Genomic DNA, 23,666 nt, shown 5'->3' with positions numbered 1-23,666 from the left:
GTAAATGAGATAAATTGTCCTTTGGGTTTCTATCCTGTAATAGTCTGTAAACCCTGCCAGGCTTTCTCTGTCCTTCTTAAAGTGTGACTCTGTCTCATCCCTTTAGGCTGCCTCGCATTCCTTTATTTTGGTTTTGATCTCCCTTTGTACTGTTCTCATTTCCTATTCAATTCCAAACAACCTTGAAAAGGCATTTTTTTGTCCATAATCAGTGCTTTCAGTTCTGTTGTCAGCTATGGTTCATTGATAGGGTATACAGTTCTCACAGCTTTTTTTAAGGAATGTACATATGGTCAACAGCTGGACATCATGCATCTAAAGGACATCATGCATCTAAAGGATCTTGACCTACTTTTCTCCTCACCCCTAAAATATATTTTAAAATCAAATTATATGATATTGTTCTTGAATACTTAAATAAAACATAATTTTGTTTAATCATTGGGTGCTTGGGAGGGGATAAGGGCCTTAGTTGTGTGTAACTTTCTTGTTGTCACCCAACAGTCCACCTATAGGCTTCATAGTGGTTTCATACTGTACAAAGCACATCATCTTACATCACCTTATGAACCTGCCATTTGACCTAATTGACATGAGAGTAATCACTGTAGCTATTTGTCAACTTTTAAACTGAGGTCATAGAAAAGGTTGTTAAACGGTGTTTCTAATATTAGAAAAAAGACACCTGAAGAAGCTGTAGTGTACTTGTTGTGACCAGTCAGTAAGTTAGAACCTCAGTTAAAATTAGTGTGATTTAATACATGCAAAGACATATGCTGACATATGCTGACAAGTTTAGGACCAAACAGTAAAAATTCAATAGCAGAAACAAGGAAAATAACAAGCATGCAGGAAGAGGATCACACACAGTTGCAATGAAACATATGTCGTGTGTCACAGGGGTGGAATGTGACTTTAGAAAACAGAATTAAAACAGATTAAAAGTCCAATAAAAGAGATAGACTCTATTTTAAAAGATAAAATACTGTCTCGGTTATTGTTCAGTCCGGTTCAATGCCAGCTCTTTTGCGGCCTTGGCCATGAGCTCCGCTCCTCTCTAGGCAAGCCAAAAGAGACCCTCACCTGCCTTCTCCTCCTCCCAATCAACCTGAAGGAGACAGGACGGACACACCTCCACAGAGCCTAGGGCACATGACCCTCAAGTGTCTTTCCTTGTAAAATATAAAAGCCCGCGAAAGCCCAGAGAATTCTCCCCCATGACAGCGCCACCGCTAGGATCAGACATCACACACACAGCTGGATGACTCCTCGTCATACAAAAAAATAAAAAGTAAAACATGTCAAATAACAATACAAAGTTCAGCAGACTTCACAAACATCTGTGGAACCTCAATGAAATATGAATCAGTGATTGAAATGAAGACAGCAGAAATAAATCATTGCTGCATGCAGCTATTTATTTATTGATGAAGGCTTTCTTCTCAAACCTACTTCAAAGGCAGAGTGGCACACTAGGTGTGTGTGTGTGTGTGTGTGTGTGTGTGTGTGTGTGTGTGTGTTTGTGCGTGCGTGTGTGTGTGTGTGTGTGCATCAGAGTCTGAAACAGAAAGAGACTGACTGGATGTGCATATAATGCATGTGTTTTACAGAGAGAGCCAAACCAGGTAATTAAAATTAAATCAAAGTGGTGGTATGGACACACCGTATGACCATATAGATAGATTATAAACATGTATTCACCAGCAAGGACCACACACAACAATGTTGATTTAACACATAGGGGGAGAAAGAGGAGAGCAGAGGACTTTAAATACAGACCTCTCTTCTGGCAAACAAAACATGTCATATAGAACTAGTAAGAAATTTGTCAGCTTTGAATACAAAAAAGAATGGGCACAATATAAATAATATCTAATGGATACATGGAACTCAGTATGCATAAACTTTGTTCTTGTCTTTAAATAATAGATTCTTCCCCTGTGCATTTAAGCCACTCAATCACCTGCTGCAGCTGCTGCCAATGAGCTATTCAACTCACCAGTCCAGAAGCCCTGGTTGAACTCACCGTCTTCGCCATAGCGTTCTGTGTGGTAACTTAGCCAGAGGATTTCAGTCAACGTTAAGTCTCAAGTCTGTTTGGACTTTTTACACCTTTAAACCTGCCTCTCTGAGGGTCAGATGTACGTACATTTGCGAATGTAGCATTATCAGCGCCATGGCCAACCCGCAGAAAGCGCACACTGTGATACTTAGCTTACGTCGTATTTACTAAATCTGCAGTTCATCGGGGAATCTGCGCCTTTCTCCGCCCACTATACTGTAAATTGCGCTGCAGCAAAGGCTGAGTGCAGACTGCGATATTCCTACTGCTGATGATATGACTGTTTGAAATTATCCTTTTGCCAATTTGTAATGTAGCGAATGCTGAGTCTGATATTCAGTTGTAATATTGCATGGCTGCTTAATCTGTAACGCTTATGCCTGTCTCACACTACAGGAGTTTTAGGCCGATTTATGCCCGATTTACCCCTCACGAGAATCTGAGAACAAATCTTGTCGAGGGCCTCGATTTGGTTCCGATGTTCGGCGCGGATTATCTGGTAATGTGAAGCTTTCACAGATCGAATCTTGCACCTCCCGATCTGCTCGCAGACACATCGGGGCCGCCCCGATAATATCAAACATGTTTGATATCTAGGATTATAATCGGGCGTGAAACGACTACGATTACGTCAGTACTTCCACAATAGCCAATGAGAGACAGGTCTGCAAGGAGACGGAAGTGACGGAAACTTTTGAAAATGTCGGCGAAAGCAGCGGTAGTACGGGTCCGGTGGACAACTGAGTTGGAAGAAAGGATGGTGGAGATGTGGCGACAGCACGAGTGCCTGTTTAATGTATCATCCAAAGAGTATCATAATCGGAATGATAAAGAGAAGAGCTGGGGAGAGATCGCTTCAGATTTGGACCTACCGGGTGAGTGTACAAAGTTGCTAGCGCACTAGCTAGCAAATGTAAACATTAGATCTAGGTCAATGATCATCTGCTACATTCAGGTCTAACAAAAGATGCATTGCACATAGTTTGTTTGAATAATATTATCGTACACGCTCGTTTTATGTTCTTTTGTTTTTTATTGGTACAAAGAATAAGTATTACTACAGCAAGTTGCCGTGACACAGTATCCATTTTGTTTACATGCGCTTCCCCGTGAGATCGCGCCACGTGAGGTGCTAAATCTGGCGAGATAATCTTAAGAATATCTTGTAGTGTGTGATGCCCCACTATTTTCAAATCTTGTAGTGTGAGCATGTTTAAGAGTTGAGGGAAGAAAATCTGCAAAGATTCTCCTCAAGTGTGTGCTGCAACCAGATTTCAAAATCGGTTAGGATTTTAAAAATCCTGTAGTGTGAGCCAGGCTTTAATGATTTTGTGTTCACTCAACTGGAAAAGTGTGATACTTGTGGCAAAAATCCTTTCAGCTCATCTCCCTGGCCTACGTCTTCGTCTTGCTCGGATTATGTTTTTTTTCACCCAGCGTATTTCCTTGGAGAACGTTGGCACCAAGATCTTGGTTGCAGCTGTTGCCATGGGCCTGCTGCACTCCCTGCTACGCTCTGCGGTGCCTTGCAATGGCGGTTTTTGTACATACCACGGAATACATAATTAGGCGCACTTTACGCTTCCCCTCCCATCTCTTTATGGGAAACTCCCACTTTCCCCTTGACTCTCCCGTGAATGCATATACATGACACAGAAAAGCGCAATTTGCCATTTTCAGTTCCCGCGACAGGGTTTTTACTTCACTGTGGCCTGTTTGTACATACCTCGCCATGCTTTTACGCGCATCTTTCAAAACAAATATGCCTGAAGTGGGCGCAAAAGCGTTAGTACATCTGGCCCTGAGTCACGTGTTTAGTTTCTGTGTTCTGGGTCAGAAAACTGCAACCTAACAGTATAAGAGATGGAGGTGCAAAATCCCCAGTAAGACTGCTTTTTTTTAATTCTCCTAAATATACGAGGCTGTCATTGTGGTCCTGTCAACAGATTTAGACAGTACTGTCTGTGCAAACAAAAAGAAGAAAATTGTTCTTAAAAGGGAATGACTTCAGTTGATCCCTACTTTTTCATCTAAGTGAGACTACTGAGAGCCTATCGCGAATCTGTGACCTTAAAATTGGTATTGGGGCCCAATGCAGCTGGTCCAAGTAATTTATAAGAAGTTGAAGTTGAAGTTGGGGGATGCATTTGGCCAGTCACAGTACTGACTAAAACAAAAAACCTGCCTGGGTCTATTATGGATAAAACCTGTTCAGAAAGAAGCATTTATGTATACATTGTGCTTACAGGTCTAGAATAAAGAGTTAAAAGTCAGAAATAGTACAAAAAAGACACTGTCACAGTATGTTTTGAAAATTTAATAAACAAAAGAAATACTGTATAATACTGTAGCATCAAACCTACGGGAGAAAAGAATGGCCATTCTAAAGAGGGTGAAAAAGGGAAATATGTAGATAATATTCAAAGAGAAAGAAACCTATGTAATGTAACAGGGGCTTGTGTGATCCTAAGGCAGATTTATAAAGCTGATATTCAAAATGCACTTTCATCTAGAAGAAGATATGGTAGTTAGAATTATTAAAAGGGATAAGATTCTTGGCTGTGTTTATTGTGACAGAATAAGCTGAAACACAAAGTATACAGTTAGTGTGTGGATACTACTGACACGTCCAATTTATTTAACTAAATGATTCAATTCCAAGCATAGATGAGCTGATACAACTTTAGAGGTAAAATAGCTCCCATTCTCAGGGTAGCTTTGGTGGAGTGGATGCCCAGATGTATTTAATATAGTAAAGATTTGGTAGTGATCAGTCAGATATAGAGAATTCCCTAAAATACATTTTTTACAATATTTCAAAGTTAAAGGAATTTATAACATGGTGGTCTAAACAATGTATGCCTATAATGTGAATATTCCAAATGCACATCGATTTGGAAGGAGCTCGGTTGGCTGGTTATAATGCCACAGGTCATGCTCGCTTTATTAGTCCTAATCTAGAGTTTAGTGCATATTTACAAAATGAATGTAAGTCCAGATGTAGACTTTTCTTTTTAAAAATAAAAGTGATGTTTTTGTCATGGTTGAGGAAGCCTGTATTCAAAATTGTGTGTATGGAAATCGGGTTATAAGTGTTGGGGCCAACTGTCAGAAGACAGCTCGTTCAGACAATTATTGTTTCATTTCTGTTTCTTCTTTGACTCTGAATACTCTTGTCTGTCCTTGGAGACTCTTCTCAACAGTAGGTTTCTAGTTGCCCTTGCCTTTTCTCTTCTTTCCTGGAAAAAAAAAGACACAAACATAGGCACAACTATTACTCACGCCATTTATTCACTAATACTGGTCTGTAATAGAACAAGAATAGGACATGCAAATGTCTAAAGGAGTTTTAAAATATGAATGGTCCTCAGGAGAGGCAGGGTCGAGAAGTGAAAAAGAGAAGATTCTAAAGGCAGTCCAAGGTTAAGATTAAGAAGCAATTAAGCAATCAGCAATTAACACAGAGAGAACAAACAGTTTGCTATTCATTAAAAAAAAAATCTCAGGTTTGGCACTAGAGGAATCTTCAGGATAGCAGAATTAAGCTCAGTGAATTGCAGTTCATAGTTCTAGCAGTCTATAATTAGATGAAATGTTTTGTGTACAAGTGTAATCTTTGTCTTGATGGTGGTGCTAGGTCAAGGTTTCATCAACACATTAGAAAACGTCTTCTGAGGACAGTGAATATCCATACCAAATTTCAGAAACATCTCAATAACTGCTGAATGGATTACCATGCAATGTTGTATGGACATGCATGGTCCCCAGAAGATGAAAACGAATCACTCTGGTAATCCACTGACTTTTCATCGAGCATCAGCATAAGGTTACCACTACCACATTTGGTACAGACAATAATCCTTCCCTGAGGATACATTTTAATAACTGTGGTGGTCCTTGGACTTTTAGCGCCATCACAAAGTTTTACCTGTCCAATACTTTGATATATGGCCAAATACCATCAAATGTAATAACATTACTATCAGCAAGATATATGAGTTTGTTCTTCTCCACTGAGATGGAATAGTGACAGCAGTAGTGAACTTGTCAGGCTAACCTTTGGTTTTTGTCTTGGTTTCTCCAGCGCAAGGTTTGGAGGCAGAAACAGTTTGTTGACACTCCGCATTAAAAAGAACCTTCTTCAATGTCCCTTTTCTGGTCCGCAAGCCAGAGGTTGGATCACACTCTCCCCAACTACCAAACCGATACTTACAGTCAGCTAGAAGAGAGAGGGAAAAAGACAGAAAGAAGATAACTAAACACATGCAACACAGCTTTCATACGTACATGGTCCAGTGGGAATTGGTAATTCTAATGGTTATACTTGGTCAGTAAAAGCAGACGTAGCACATATTTAAGAAAATGCATCCAAGGTTGAGCTTTATCTGTCAAACAGAACTCACCGTGAACTAAAAATAACGTGTCTTACCTTTTCACAGTTAGCACAATGTACCTACTGTACTCATTTCTCTTTATAAGTTACTGAAATTTTGATCCATACATCTAAATCTTCCTTACTCGACTATTGTTGCGGTCATTCATATCAGAGAATTGGACAGCGATCAGTGGCTTTTTAACACCAGTACATATTTAATCTTTAAACTTGTCCCATGGTTATGGGACAAGTTTTGTTCCAGTAAGTTATATACCGTAATAACATTTACCCAATCCGAAAGAAAATATAGGCCACACGTTATATATACATACACAAAAATATATACATTAGAAATACCAATAATGAAAAAATATTGTTTTATATTAAGCACTTTCATTTGCCTTGATGCAGAAATATGCTATATTAAAAAACCTCACAGTCAAGTGTTTAGAAATACAGCTTATTGCTTGTTTGACAAATTAGCATTTTGCATATTTTGACTGTAGGCCTACTATACAAAAAAACAAACTATTTACAAAGAAGAGCATTTTTTAGCCTATATTAGTTTAAAAAACATCAGACTGGATTGCTGAGCATGGTGGTTAAAAAATACTTAATTACAAGCTTGAGGCATCTCACCACAAAGTATGTCATAAACTAAAATAAAACCAATGTTCACCTTCATTGTACTAATTTGCGTTGCAGATTGCTTTATAAGGTATTTACCTTCCCTAATTTCACCTGCAATGCATCCATCCATCAAATCTCTAACTTTAAAGGTCCAATGTGTGTGTTACCTCCAAAGTCTTTTTTCCAGTTGCAAGGTACTTTGCATTTCATCTTCTTGGTCTGCTGGTCACATGACCCCTCTCTTAACCCTGCTCCACAGTCCCCGTTGCTAGGGACACAGTTGCCATAGCGCCAGTCAGTGCATTCTGACCCGGACTGGGAAGGTTTGTTCTTCTCTGAGGATAGAATAAAGATTTATTTATTTACCGATTGTTTCAGACGTGCATAGTTTCCATATTGTTTCAACATGTAATCCACAAATTAAATGACAGTGCTACTGGTGATCAGCTTGAGCTTTAACCAGTCTGCTGGTGACTGGCCACTGGATATTGCCTGTATGAACAAAGCAATAGGGTGTTCAGTGCCATGCACCTGAGCAGCAAGGTCCAAATATGGAAGCGTCCATATGAGTCATCATTTATTTTAACATATTTGTCAATACATATGTGAGGGGTCATTGGCTGGTGCTGTAAAAGTATTTTTAAAAAAGTATGCGTCAACCTCCACTGTGCCAATGTCACATAAAATTTGAAAAAAAATTGCATAAGACAAAAAAGCTTGATTTATTTAAACTTTTAGTCCCTTTTAACTTTTCATAGACGGCAGACAACCAGTTGGTGTCTGAATTAAACAAATGAAAAACAGCAATTAGAGGTGTTGGGGGATGTATTTCTGAACTTCAAAGAGAGCTAGGCTAGCTGTTTCCCCCGGATTCCAGTCGTTGTTATTACTACTCTATACTTAACACACAGATATTGTATTCATCTTCTTATGTCACACTCAAAAAGAAAGCAAATAAGTGTATTTTCCAAATGTTGAAATATTCCTTTAAAACATGGTGCATTGCTTAGACGTTTTTAGGGCAGAAGTAAACCAATCCTAGAGCTTAATAGCAGCTCAGCAAGAGCATAGCGGAAAGTCTGAGCAGTTAGAAATCCTCGACACCACATCATTACCCCACTAACTCTGCTGTATGTGCATCCTCTTGCAGCCGGGGCTAGCATTATTGGTATAACTTGAAGCTGCTTTTGACAGGGGCCTTATTCACATTAAGGTGGCAAAAGTTGAATTCAAAACCAGTTTGGCATACTAAATCTTGAAAAAAGAGGCCCTTTTTGCACATTTTGAAACATGCCACATCTTCACATTTTTTTCATACGTTTTGAGAATGTTGGAATGTTCTAACAACAAACCTATTAGGTGGCGGTATATATAGATACACACTACCAGTCAAAAGTTTTAGAACACCCCAATTTATTTAGTGTTTTATTGAAATTTTAGCAGTTCAAGTCCAACGAATAGCTTGAAATGGTACAAAGGTAAGTGGTGAACTGCCTGGGGTTAAAAAAAAAAGTAAGGTTACCCAAAACTGAAAAATTTCAGTATTTCACAAAAAGGCCTTTTTCAGGGAACAAGAAATGGGTAAAGAATGTAAAGCTGTTCTGCAGCAATGGAGGTTGATCAAGCTTTGAAAGTTGGTGCTACCAATATCCCACAGGTGTTCCAACTTGTCTGGATTACTTACAACCCCCTCTGTGTGTATAAAAGTATTGTTGGAACACACTGTGGTACCGTACCCTCGTGAGCATTATTTGAACAGTATTGTACGGCAGAAAGTAGTGTGTTGCTAGAAAAATGGCGGGAAAAAGGCAATTAACAATGGAAGAGAGACAGACCATCATAACACTTAAGAATGTTGGTCTTTCCTACAGAGAAATTGCGAAGAAAGTCAAGGTGTCAGTGAGTAGAGTATTCTTCACCATCAAAAGGCACTTAGAAACTGGGGGAAACTCTGACAGGAAGAGGTCTGGCAGACCCAAAGCCACAACAGAATCAGAAGACAAGTTTCTGAGAGTCAACAGCTTGCGTGATAGGCGGCTCACAGGACAACAGCTTCAAGCACAGCTTAATAGTGGTCGTAATAAGAAAGTCTCAGTTTCAACTGTAGAGAGAAGACTTGGAGCTGCAGGTTTGATAGGTCGAGTTGCAGCAAGAAAGCCATTGCTAAGACGTCAGAATAAGAAAAAGAGGCTTGCCTGGGCCAAGAAACACTGCCAATGGACTACTGAAGACTGGAAGAAGGTGTTATGGACTGATTAAAAAAATTTTAAATCTTTGGTTCATCACGCAGGATTTTTGTACACCGTCGAGTAACCTACAAGTGCCACACGTTTATGGGAACTTCTGCAACAGAGTTGGGAAGAACTTTCTGAAGAATATTTGATTTCCATTGGAGAAAGAATGCCACGAGTGTGTTCAGCTGCCAAAGGGGGCTAATTTGATGAGTCAAAAATTTAGAATACATTTTGGTTTATAAATTGATTCCATGATTTCTTTTTTAACTTAAATTATTCATTTGTTCTATTCTATCATTTCAGAGTACAATAAGATATTGAACTGCATGAATTTCAATAAAAACCTGGAAAAATTGGGGTGTTCTAAAACTTTCGACCAGTAGTGTAAATATCTATCTATCTATATATATATACATATATATATATATATATATATATATATATATATATATATATATATATATATATATATAGATATATATAATCAATGCCCTCAACTCCACTGTGAATAGCTGTAAATCCCAAATTAATTTAAAAGACCGCACCCACTCAAATTAAATTAATTATAAATAGGCTATGTAATGTTTCCTCATAATGCAAAAGAAATACAGAAAAAAATTGAGGTGATATTGACTGTTAACATTATATTGACTGTGTAAAGAAGTGAGATTTTGGCTTCAACAATCAATATTTGCAATACATTTGGATTACAGAAACATATGATGTATTGTAACAATCAAAATATAGAAAGAGAGAGAAAGCACGAATGAAATGGAGGGAGAGAGAGAGAATCTTGCCTTTCTTGTTTTTCCCTCCAGCTACAGTTTTGACAGTGATGAGAGTAACTAACAGCAGCAGCAGTAGCGCAGCCCTCATCCTGTACAAACACACAGCAGAGAGAAAATCAACATTAAAAAGGTTCACATGCATCACAACTGGTAAACCATTAAATGTTGACCCTCAGCCCAGGGTTATTTCATGCAAAATCATTATCTGCTCCTCTCACCACAGCTCATAACAACCCGACAGGGGACTACAGAACACTGGCTGTCTTTTTACAAGCCAAAAAGCACATCAATTGTTTTCCTAATCCTAAATGTGAAGTGAAAATGTCAAGATTGTAGTACAGAGACAGCTGGTTCATGAGAACAGCCTGGATAAAGTACAGTATGCTTTTACTGACAGAATGTTCACACTGAAGTATGCTCAGAGACGGTTTAAAAATGTTATAAAGCATCTCTGGTTATGCCCAAGCAAGCATGTTACTGCATCACATGAATGTATCACATCTCCGAAAAACGTTACAGCAAATTTCCAAACAGGCATTATCTGGATAAACTGACCACATATTAGTAATGTAAATGGTTACTTTCTTGTTTGAAAAAATAATAAAACTTCTCCTCGTTGAGCAGTCTGAGTCGTTCATCAGTGGGCAATAGGGGCAATAGTGGGCAATATATCTCCTGCACTGCATACAATACAGTCCAAGACACTAGTACATCATGAAAAAGTGATCATGAAACTATCACATTCAACAGTAGTGAGCATTCAATAACAAATAGACATATTGCTATGAAATGTAGTTCACTCCTGTCATATTTCTAGAAGTTATTCTTTATTTAGACAGCACACCAGCATAGGATGCTATTCACAATTTTTCAATCCACTAAACTCTTGTATCTTTAGACAAAGACTTCAAGCAGGCCAACAGACATCATTAGCTATTACAAGTTTTGCCTCACTAGCCAGAAAGATCTGACATCTATTGACTGATCCCAAGGCCTTAGTGTTAAGGTAATCTGATTCACAGCACAGGAGCACACCAGTCAACAGCATAACTAGAAATAACATAATAACATATATATAACATATATATAATATATATATAGATAGATAGATAGATAGATAGATAGATAGATAGATAGATAGATAGATAGATAGATATAAAGGGTGGCTGAATGCTTCGTCAAAAAGTAACTGAACCTGATAAAAATGTTTTGCCAAACTGCATGAACTATACTAATAAACAGATTGAACCTGTTCAATGGACTTGTTCAATCTGTTTATTAGTTTACTTGTTCAACATCTATAAAATGCACATGTCTGTGTCCTTATGAAAAGCTCAGACCAAACATTTTGTAGTTTTTTTTCACAGTTTTTCTCTTTTTAAGTCATTAATACACAGCACAAGCAAAATTGGTGGAGCATGATGGAGTGGATGTTTCAAACACTAACCAGGCTGCAATTATGCACTGCTGCTCTAATAACCTGTCCAGGGACTGGAGTCGAAAAGCAGTATCCCACGAGAGAGCCATTCCAAGCTTTTACACGATCAACCGGAGTAGCAGCGGGGGGGGGGACGACACTATTTATGGCAATGAAGAACTTGATAACTGCCAGCCGGCTCATTTTCTGTAACCAGTGAAAGCATGTTGGGTGGAATCAGCAAGTTAGCTAACTAACTATCCTTCAAGCTATTAAACAAGCTACCAAACAAGCTAGGCAACGTTATAATTGCTAACATAGAGGATTCATGGAAAAATCATCATTTTTTGTCATAACTAGCTACTTTATAATTAATTAAAATATCACAGTAATCTGTATGAGAGAAAAGAATCACTTCATCCAATGTTTAAAGTGAACAAAATAGCCTTGTCAACTACTTGTGTGTATAGCACGCAGTGGACCAAACCACTGTGAGGCAAGGAGGGGGGGGGCTCAAGATGTTTTTGAACTTTTGAACACAATTTTTGCCCTGTTTGTATTGTTTTACTACTTACAGCAGGGATTTTCATGTAAAGAAAATAAAATGTATATATACTTAATACGCCTGTCCTTGTTTGATATTTTCACTTTCTTACTAAATTAATTAAATAATTTCTTAGTGTGAACAGACTCCTAAAAACACAAAAAAAACATGGAAAAATCCATAATGATAACTAGGCTACTTAACTAGAAAATGATCTCAGAGTAGAAGTCAGTTCACTGAGGAGCGATGGTTAAAGTCTTTGATTATGGAAACGTCGTTGTAGTATGCAGTGTCCCGATTGGTGGAAAATGCTTGATGGAAGAAAGGCCTGTTGTCGGGTAAAAATGTCACTGTCAAAGAGCCTGAAGCAAAAAGTTGAGGTGGAAAACCACAGCTTTAATATAGAACGCATTTGTTTTGCCGACTTTCAGTAACGATTAACATGCATGCCTCATTTGCAATGAAACGATCGCGTTACGTTGCAAAAGAATACAACCAGCATCATCATCAAGAATGAAGAACACGAACATGACGATGATGTCATTTACGTGCATATTAAGTAGCCACATGGATTTGTTTTGGTCTTATAATACATCGATGGATTTAGCGCTCCAACGGCGAGGATGGTTGGATTAGCCAGCAGTTTACAAGTTACAAGTTTACAAGAATTTGTCCAAATTTCAAGATTCTTGGCAAACTAAGATAAACAAACATTTTCTGAATTCACTAATTATTCTGCTGGCCGGACTGAAAGCTTTGGTGGGCCGGATTTGGCTCGCCAGTTGAAGATCGCTGACTTACACAATTATTTTTATTATATATTATTACATTATTTACAATACACAGGATTTTTTTTAATCATTTTTTAGGGGGGGGCGACAACCCTCAGATGGGGTGGGTCGCCCACGATTTCGACTTATGGCTCCTTGTGTTTCTGACTGGTAGTTCGACATGGTCAGTGGAAGCCTCACCCCAATTTTGCATGGAAAAGAAGGCCAACAAAAGGTGCATTCAGCTATGAAATTATCAACTTTCCAAACCCATATTTCTCATCTGTGAACCACTTTCATTAAACATACATGAGTATTTTTTCTTGGGGGGCCTTTTTAAACAGTGTCCCTTGTGGCTCATAGTTAGCTGGCTTGCTGCAACGTTTGCTGAGGAAACATTCTATGGAATACAAACCATACAAAACGCGCGTCCCACAGTCAGCTCAGTGCATCATGATTTATTTAACTAATTATGTTGCATATTGAAATCTTTATGTTCATAACTGTATTTCAACATGCCTAATACTGAGAGCAGGGCGCAGCGCAAGAGTGTGTTACAGAACCTAACACACTAAATGTGTGAGAGTTGGTAGCTGCTGGCGCAGAAGCCTTCGCCTTGTGGAAACAGATAATGAGCTTGCTGTGCGTCTGTGTTTGAAAAGCTGCTGGTGTTAGTCAGGTCTGCCAGCTACTTTACTTCATTGAACAACAAAATCCTTACATGAGTTACGGTATATGTACAACAATATATACATGTTAAAGTTTACAGTAAACTTTATTTGAAGGGGTGTGCATAAGACTGACATGACACCTGTCATGAACGTGAAGAAGTATTTTTGGCAAAGTTAGCATTGTTCGAGATGTTTGTGTTATTACAACTTGACATTAAAGGTCCTATGACATGCTGCTTTTTGGATGCTTTTATATAGGCCTTAGTGGTCCCCTAATACTGTATCTGAAGTCTCTTTTATATAGACCTTAGTGGTCCCCTAATACTGTATTTGAAGTCTCTTTTATATAGACCTTAGTGGTCCCCTAATACTGTATCTGGAGTCTCTTTTATATAGACCTTAGTGGTCCCCTAATACTGTATCTGAAGTCTCTTTTATATAGACCTTAGTGGTCCCCTAATACTGTATCTGAAGTCTCTTTTATATAGACCTTAGTGGTCCCCTAATACTGTATCTGAAGTCTCTTTATATAGGCCTTAGTGGTCCCCTAATACTGTATCTGAAGTCTCTTTTATATAGACCTTAGTGGTCCCCTAATACTGTATCTGAAGTCTCTTTTATATAGACCTTAGTGGTCCCCTAATACTGTATCTGAAGTCTCTTTTATATAGACCTTAGTGGTCCCCTAATACTATATCTGGAGTCTCTTTTATATAGACCTTAGTGGTCCCCTAATACTGTATCTGAAGTCTCTTTTATATAGACCTTAGTGGTCCCCTAATACTGTCTCTGAAGTCTCTTTTATATAGACCTTAGTGGTCCCCTAATACTGTATCTGAAGTGTCGTTTATATAGACCTTAGTGGTCCCCTAATACTGTCTCTGAAGTCTCTTTTATATAGATCTTAGTGGTCCCCTAATACTGTATCTGAAGTCTCTTTTATATAGACCTTAGTGGTCCCCTAATACTGTATCTGAAGTCTCTTTTATATAGACCTTAGTGGTCCCCTAATACTGTATCTGAAGTCTCTTTTATATAGACCTTAGTGGTCCCCTAATACTATATCTGGAGTCTCTTTTATATAGACCTTAGTGGTCCCCTAATACTGTATCTGAAGTCTCTTTTATATAGACCTTAGTGGTCCCCTAATACTGTATCTGAAGTCTCTTTTATATAGACCTTAGTGGTCCCCTAATACTATATCTGGAGTCTCTTTTATATAGACCTTAGTGGTCCCCTAATACTGTATCTGAAGTATCTTTTATATAGACCTTAGTGGTCCCCTAATACTGTCTCTGAAGTATCTTTTATATAGACCTTAGTGGTCCCCTAATACTATATCTGGAGTCTCTTTTATATAGACCTTAGTGGTCCCCTAATACTGTATCTGAAGTATCTTTTATATAGACCTTAGTGGTCCCCTAATACTGTCTCTGAAGTCTCTTTTATATAGATCTTAGTGGTCCCCTAATACTGTATCTGAAGTCTCTTTTATATAGACCTTAGTGGTCCCCTAATACTGTATCTGAAGTCTCTTTTATATAGACCTTAGTGGTCCCCTAATACTATATCTGGAGTCTCTTTTATATAGACCTTAGTGGTCCCCTAATACTGTATCTGAAGTCTCGTTTATATAGACCTTAGTGGTCCCCTAATACTATCTCTGAAGTCTCTTTTATATAGATCTTAGTGGTCCCCTAATACTGTATCTGAAGTCTCTTTTATATAGACCTTAGTGGTCCCCTAATACTGTATCTGAAGTCTCTTTTATATAGACCTTAGTGGTCCCCTAATACTGTATCTGAAGTCTCTTTTATATAGACCTTAGTGGTCCCCTAATACTATATCTGGAGTCTCTTTTATATAGACCTTAGTGGTCCCCTAATACTGTATCTGAAGTCTCTTTTATATAGACCTTAGTGGTCCCCTAATACTGTATCTGAAGTCTCTTTTATATAGACCTTAGTGGTCCCCTAATACTGTCTCTGAAGTCTCTTTTATATAGACCTTAGTGGTCCCCTAATACTGTATCTGAAGTCTCGTTTATATAGACCTTAGTGGTCCCCTAATACTGTCTCTGAAGTCTCTTTTATATAGATCTTAGTGGTCCCCTAATACTGTATCTGAAGTCTCTTTTATATAGACCTTAGTGGTCCCCTAATACTGTATCTGAAGTCTCTTTTATATAGACCTTAGTGGTCCCCTAATACTGTATCTGAAGTCTCTTTCCCGAAATTCAGCCTTTGTGCAGAATTACAGCCACTAAAGCCAGTGCCACAATGAGCTTTCCTTAGTTTGTGCCATTTCTGTGTCTGTAACAATTTAGGAGAAGAGAGTGGGGGGGGCAAGGTGGAGGGTGGGGGTGTGGCCTTGACCAACTGTCACTTTGCTCGTTTGAAAGCCATGATGTCTCTCTCTCTCTCTCTCATGGGTGGGCCAAATTCTCTGGACGGGCAAAGCAGAGAAAGAGGAGGCAACCTTGCTTCTTATGACCTCATAAGGAGAAGATTCCTGATTGGCCCATCTGGGCTTTCATTTTCTCAAAGGCAGAACAGGATACCCAGGGCTCAGTTTACACCTATCACCATTTCTAGCCACTGGGGCATAGGCAGGCTGGAAGAATGCACATTAATGTTAAAAAACCTCATAAAGTGAAATTTTCATGCCATTGGACCTTTAACGAAGACAACAGTCTATGTCATGACAACTTGACATTAACGAAGACAACAATCTCTGTGTCATAACAACTTGACACTGAGCAAGACAATATAACTTGTCGATCTTTGTTATGACAACTTGACATTAACCTAGACAATGTAACCTGTCATGAATATGTCACGGCAGGCCAAATTATTAATTTTAATAAACTATTTAGCTTTATGTGTTAACATTACATTAAGTAGTTGCTATTTGCATCTTGAACAGTGCTAACTTTGCACTGAAAGTGTCACCATTTACCGAACGACGCTTAACGACAACGTTCATGTTAATGACCGGGGTCATTTCGTGTCATTTTGTGTCTTATGCACACCCCTGCATGCACACAAATAAAGTGTTACAAAAGTATATACTGTAAGAACAAATTGTTGGAGAAGCTGCCGCCCACATGTACAAAAAATAGTGGAGTGAAACGAGAGAAAGGCCAGCAGGAAACAAAAAGAGAGAGAGGACAGTCTGTCACAAGCCCTTTATCCATTATACACAATCTCATTCTTAGTGAAGCCAGTGACCATGAAGCACACTGTGACCACACCGCAAGGCTTGTTCATGTGCCTAAGTGTGTTTGTGCAACACAACAAAAGCCAAGAGTGTAGCGACCGATTAGACAGTAGATCATATTTCCTTTTTAGAGGATTTTACTGCTTATATCTATTTTATTAAAGATCCTGCACATATCACATACTTGTCCTGAAATGTTACAATTAACCACCCTACCAGATATTAAACGAGAATGAATATCTGTTAAAGATAATAATCAAGACTGTGGTTTGATATCGGGGCCATGCATACATTTCATTAGGTTACATCATCTTCTGATTGGTTTAAATACAAAAAACATATATGATGTGGACCCTGGTAGCCACAAGAACAGTGATTTTAAATGAGTGGGCTACAAGTCAGTAACAGCCTGCCCGACACTGTTTGGACTTGTTTGTGTGTGGGTTCCCAGAGGACGCCTGCAAGATTTGTTTGCATAACGAGTTTAACTTTGACATTATGGTTGCAAAGTGTGGCGTATCAGTACTGGCTTAGTTTATATGCAGTTATCGAAACCTCGCCCACACTGTTCTGATGAAGATCTGCTGAGAAAATTTCAAAATGTCAACTTTGATTGTTGCTTATTTAATAGCCTAATTAGTATGTAATGCTTCAGAGAAGTACTTGAGATTTAAAAGCTTCTTTGATATTACATTTATTTTGCATACAGTCCAAAGATAAGGAAAAAAAAATGAGGGATTGATTTTAAAGATGTGAAATGTCTGCCTTTCTATTAACTTGACTACTGACTACTGTAGCCCCCGTGGGAATGTGTTTTACTGGCGCGACCAGAAAGAAAGATCCTGGTCAACAGACAGAAAAACTCTAAACTCCCTCGAGTGACTTTCTCCTCTCTGCTCTGATTATCTCTGTTAGTGCCTAGAGGTCCATCTGCCATGAGACACAACTGAAAAAAAACAGTCCCGAAAGCGCATTCTGACTTTTTTTTATTAACATGAAAGCAGACAAAGAAAAGACTTCTTCAGGGTCATAATGGTATGAGAGGTTATTTCAACTGGAATGAGTGTGTCAGAGAAAGAAAAGCAAAAAATGCTTTCCTTCTTCTTCAGCGACTGTAGTGTTTTGTTGTTGTTGTTGAAGAACCCATGATTGAGATTAAATTAGGATGTAACCAGTGGCAATTTTATTATCATTTCTTAGTCATAGTCATTTTAGAGTCAGGTAATTATACAGTTACACCCTCTGCTCATTGAGATTGTCACAGTGAAATTTTACAATTAACCACCCTACCAGATATTAAACCAGACCGAATATCTGTGTTTAAGATAATAAACAAGACCGTGGTTTGATATTGGGGCCATGCATCCAGTTCATTATCATCATCATCTGACATCATGAAATATGGCACATACTGTACACCTCATCCATGTGTTAACCTGGTGCTATTAACTGGTGACGGCCGAAAATGAAAGCACAATTGTTACTTATACTTTTGAAAGTTTGATACATCCCTAAAATAGCCATGTGATCGCACTCTTAAGTCCAACATGACAAAAGCCCTCGCATACGCTGTTTTTTTTATGTTACTAAACTGACTGGCTGTGTGACAAGGATTAGGAAGTTTAGCTTAAAGGTCCTATGACATGCTGCTTTTTGGATGCTTTTATAAAGGCCTTAGTGGTACCCTAATACTGTATCTGAAGTCTCTTTCCCGAAATTCAGCCTTGGTGCAGAATTACAGCCACTAGAGCCAGTCCCACAATGAGCTTCCCTTAGGATGTGCCGGGCAAAGCAGAGAAAGGGGAGGTAACCTTGCTCTTTATGACCTCATAAGGAGAAGATTCCAGATCGGCTCATCTGAGCTTTCATTTTCTCAAAGGCAGAGCAGGATACCCAGGGCTCGGTTTACACCTATCGCCATTTCTAGCCACTGGGGGACCATAGGCAGGCTGGGGGAACTCAATATTAATGTTAAAAAATCTCATAAAGTGAAATTGTAATGCCATGGGACCTTTAAAGCAGTGTGGAAGGTGACTCACTGAAACATGTTTTCTGCCTAACTTAGCTTATAGCTGAATGTGCTCACTGCCGTGCTATAAACCCATGTACATGCTCGACTCAAATCAAACTAACTCAACTAGGCTGCTGCTGATAAGCTCTCGTTCGCACTCGCTGTCCTCAACGCTTCCGGTACAAACCAAACTGCAGCCCCTACTGCAAAAAGTACAGAAGAAACAGCGTGGGGGTTTCGCGGCTCGCCAGATTCATTCATCCGCCAGCGTCAGACAGTAGTGCTTGTCAGCTTGTTTTCATTGTTATTGGAAACACCTTTCAGTATCACTTGTGAGCAGTGTTGATTGCAAAACATCTGCAGTGAGTTGGGGGGAATTATGGCGCTATTGAGACTATATTGCTGTTCATTATGTTCTGCAATTCTGTGATTATTGTTCTTGAACTTTTTGTCCTACTTGTCAATAACATTACAGAGCAGAGAGAGAGAGAGAGAGAGAGAGAGAGAGAGAGAGAGAGAGAGAGAGACACACACACACACACACACACACACACACACACTAATTGCAAAACCACTCCGTTGGTCAATTTGTGCAAATAAAACAAGGTAAAAAATTCAATTTGTGTTCAATCTGAATACAGCTTTAGAATGTTGTTGCATGGGGCACAATGGTAGCCTGATACTGCCTTTTCTTCTACGGAGAGAGGTGGGTCTTGGTGGGATAATGTTTACCTCGTCAAAATTGCAGAATTTTAAGATATGTCATTCTCTATGCTGGCGTTGTTAAGCTTTAGAGGGCTTTGTCTGCACTGTATAGAACTGGGATTAAAACAAATAACCTTTAATTTTAACTTCTGCAGAGCTGGACTTTAGCAGGCACCTTATCTGACGGTTGGTCATCGAAGCAAAACACAGACACGCTCACACACACACACACACACACACACACACACACACACACGTGCGCCTCATAATACTGTAAAAGGCTGACAGTATACAATTCTGTGAAATGTTCACTTTTTAATCTAAAAAGCCAAGTGTGTTGTGAATAAGGCAAATTTTGCTCCATGGAGTTTGCATTCTGACCAAATTATTAAAAGTAAGTGAGGTTGGAGATTAGGGCTCGAGAGTTGGTCAGTGTGTGTGTGTGTGTGTGTGTGTGTGTGCGTGCGTGTGTGTGTGTGTGTGCGTGTGTGTGTGCGCGTGTGTATTGCTGTAGACTCGTAATTAGGGATTTGGAAATGAAGTCAAGCGGCGGAAATGACTTTTTACTGGTCCCTGTATGACCTAGTTTGAGAGACAGTACACATACATGTCTCATAACATCCGTAAGTAACAGCCTTTTTACACAGGCGTGTATTTATTGTCTAACCTCCATCTCGGAGTACGCTTCAGTTTTAATCAGCACAGCTGTCTTCAACGTCGCTTCGCTCACACTTCATTTGTTTAACTGCAACCCAAAACATCTTCTGACTCATGTACATAACGCATGCATACACTGAGTTTTGGGCTGTGAGTGCACAGGGTACTGCAATTGCAGAACGGATCCAGTGTATACACTGACTGCATCTGCTGCCGCCTGTAAAGAGAAGGTCTAAGAGAAAAGCGGTGAGGTAAAATAATGCACAGCTGCATCATCTTTCATATATTTATATATATCAGTCCTTCCAGAAATTTTTTTTTGACTGTTGCGGGCAAAAATCCTTGATTATGCAACTTGTTTTCTTAAAAAATGCAATGGAATATGCAGGATATTTATGCAATTTGTGTGTGCATGCATGTGAGGAAATTGCGGGAACTTGCGAAAATTGCGGGAACTTGCGAAAATTGCGGGAACTTGCGAAAATTGCGGGACCTTGCAAAAACTGCAGTTTGATGAAAAAGAGAAAAAAAGTGATTGCCCCAACACCCTGCTTTTCGATGATGTTCACGTCGCGTAATCACGTCACTTCATAACGTTCCCATGGCAACAGGGGAAAATGGCTGCTCTTGTGTGAAGCAAACGCAACATTGTTCAACTTTCTGCTCAGATATATGTGACTTTTTTTGCAACGAAAATGCGGGGATTATGAAATCATGCAAGCCCCGCATATTATGCGCGGAAATCGGCAATTTATGCGGCGAAAAAATATTGAAAAAATGCAGCACCCGCATAAATAGGCGGACTTTGGCTGATTATGCATTGAATTATGCAATGGCATAATCACGTTTTTTTTGAAGGGACTGATATATATATATATATATATATTCTATCTGTCGGTGGTACATGCAGGGGCTTGCCCTTCCATGATGGTTCCTCCTCTTTAGCCAGAAGGTGTGGATCATATCAAGCCCTGGTGCCGTCCAGCTCTTCATATGAGACACTCGCCCATGGATGTCTTCCAATGTGATGGTAACTCGGTCTTGTTGTGGGAGCTTGTTGTGGTCTGCTCTTAGATCTACTAGCCGATGGCCATTTTGCGCGTATATGTTTTTCCAGTATTGCTCAGTCTTTGATCAGTATTGCTGAGCTTGTCGGTAGAGATGGTTTGGTAGAGAACATCGTATTTGTCTTCCTGGCTTCTACTTCTACAGCGTACCTCTTCAGGCGGGTAGCCAGAGCGGTGAATCTTTGTTTGGATTGTTTGGTGTACTTCCTAGGAAACTCTTTCTTCATCACACCTTTCTGAAGCTCTGACAGCTGGCTGACTTCCCTCCTCGCTGCTTTGATCTTGGCTTCTAGCCTCCTTCTCCATAGTGCTCCTTATGGCCTATGCAGTTCATCTCGTAGCCAAGCATCTCCAGGATCACTGTTGCTGAAGTGTATATCAGCTTGTTGGTCTCAGTGATGGTCCCAGTAGGGATGGTATGTAGAGCTGCATTGACGTCTTCTTGCAGAATTTCAGGGGGTGCTTTGTCATGAAAGGATAACTACTGTTTCTTTCAACCCTATTTTCCTATGTTTTTGCGTCTAAGTGACTGATGGGAACAACAATCTTTGACAATGGTCCAGTATTAAGCGAGATCGCTGCAGTCGGCAGCGGCGAAACAAGCTCCAATGTAAGTTAATAGGGCAGTTGTCCAGCTTGTATTTACCTTCACAAAAGTGCTCGTTTTGCCACTGGCAGGCTCAGATTATTATTCTAAGTGTCTGACAATACTGATGGAATCACCAGCTGCCTCTCTCAAATCCCATCCTCCTCTACACAGATGCCCTCACAAATCAACCAGTAGTCAACACTTCCTGCAGATGTTTCGCATTAAAACCTACTAGGAAAGGGAGAGATCACACCCTTTGATCCTCCGAAAGGTGTTTAATGTGAAACATCTGTGTAGGAAATGTTAAACTGACGGAAATGAGTGAACAAAGACTTTTTGTTACAAAAGACGCTTTGCAGAGAACAGAGAGTATGGCCCAAAAAGCCAAGCAGCACTTAATAGCTGCTTGGGTTATACATTCTCACTTTTGTGGGAATAATACTGATTTTAGATTAGCTAACAAATCTTTCTTTTTAAATAACTCTTAAAGAGGAATGAGTTCGCGAGCAGACTGAATGCAAAATCCTACTTCTGTATGGCGCATGCGCAGTTGTGCGCACACCCACTGAGCTGAAGAACAAGCAGCTCAAACCCTTTCAGTGAGCTAACCCAGTTTGTGACGGCTATTTTAACCGGGTTACTTAAAAGAACTGGTCTTCCCATCACTAGGCAATCATGGTTTGCACAATTAAGTTTTATTAGAGCTGCATCTGTCTCCCTCTCTAATCACCTTTTGATTGCTGCTCACCAGTCCTTTCTGTTGCCCAGTTGGTCAGCAAAAAATAACAAGATAATAAGTTGTAATTCTCTCAACACTGCTCTGCCCTTTCTGCCAAATACCCAACACAACAAAGCTACTTGTATCAGTAGGAAGCAAAAAACTTGCCTTTCTAACGTTATTAATCACACCCTTAAAATATGCTACAGTAGCGTCACTGCTGCATTGACACACACACACACACATATCCACACACCACATAAAGTGTGTGTAGAAGAGCTTTACTTGCAGTATTTTAAAGTTGAGAAGTTGGGAAAGTGCTGTGATCTGGCACAGGAAATGGGAAAATTATATAAAGACTAATAAAACCCATAGGGCAGATGGTAGGCAATAAACAAAAAGGGTTAGAGAAGTAGCCAAGCAAGAATGCAGTACAAAGTTAGATATGAATATAAATGTATTTATATTATATACAACATTACATATATATAATGAACATACATTATATATATGTAATGTATGTATGTAATTTATTTTTGAAGACCTATTTCTGAATGCCCAAACACAGAAAACACAAGTTATTAAGAGTCTAATTTTCTCTTTGGAAACTGTTTCAAAACCACAATTTTTATAATGCAAAAACTTCATTTTTCAGCAGACCATCAGCAGAACTTGTCTTTTAATCGCATGGGGTCTAAGGGTTTTCTAAGCTTTATGAAATCACATGAACTACAAGAAGTAGAACAAACCAAATAAACTCACTTGTTTGTGAGGTCCTTTGTCATTTTTAAATAAATACAGTACAATACAGTAAACACAGTTCAGAAAAATGTCATATAAAGGATGAGCTGAAATATAGAGCTTACTTACTTGTTTGCCTGGCAGTTGTAGAAAGACTCGGGGGAAAGTTCTGTCTCTCTCTTGTTTTAGGTCTCACTCATGCACCTCCCCTAGCCCCCTGCTTTTGTCTCACAAACCAGTTCATACTGGTTGCATTACCCCCATTCACCCCATGCCCTCAAAAACACAGTCATTATCACACACACACACACACACACACACACACACACACACAGAAGAACTAACTCATTTCACTGCACAGATGTGTAGTCATGAGACAAAGCAGACAAAACCCTTTCCAGCCCACTGACACTGCATAAATGCTCCACCAAATCACATTTTTCAACTTTACTTTCAGTTGGTATTTTT

General features: G+C 39.2%; 1 protein-coding gene across 2 annotated transcripts; it reads right to left on the bottom strand.

Annotated features, from left to right (window-relative positions):
* Window positions 1-4,364: 4,364 nt before the first annotated feature.
* On the bottom strand, window positions 4,365-23,425 carry LOC114551093 (midkine-B-like). 2 transcript variants are annotated; one of them, XM_028572173.1, is made up of 5 exons: window positions 23,328-23,425; window positions 10,099-10,178; window positions 7,235-7,402; window positions 6,120-6,281; window positions 4,365-5,301 (listed from the first exon to the last, which is right to left on the bottom strand). In XM_028572173.1, the coding sequence occupies exons 2-5, from the start codon at window positions 10,175-10,177 to the stop codon at window positions 5,273-5,275; spliced, it is 438 nt and encodes a 145-aa protein (XP_028427974.1). In that variant the 5' UTR covers window position 10,178; window positions 23,328-23,425; the 3' UTR covers window positions 4,365-5,272. The 2 variants fall into 2 exon arrangements, with proteins under 2 accessions (XP_028427974.1, XP_028427973.1); XM_028572172.1 differs by lacking the exon at window positions 23,328-23,425 and adding an exon at window positions 11,537-11,631.
* Between the last annotated feature and the right edge of the window lie 241 nt (window positions 23,426-23,666).

The sequence above is a fragment of the Perca flavescens genome, chromosome 24 (genome assembly GCF_004354835.1).
Source record: "Perca flavescens isolate YP-PL-M2 chromosome 24, PFLA_1.0, whole genome shotgun sequence".
In the NCBI taxonomy this organism is placed as follows: Eukaryota; Metazoa; Chordata; class Actinopteri; order Perciformes; family Percidae; genus Perca; species Perca flavescens.
This window is presented reverse-complemented; position numbering and strand designations above follow the sequence as displayed.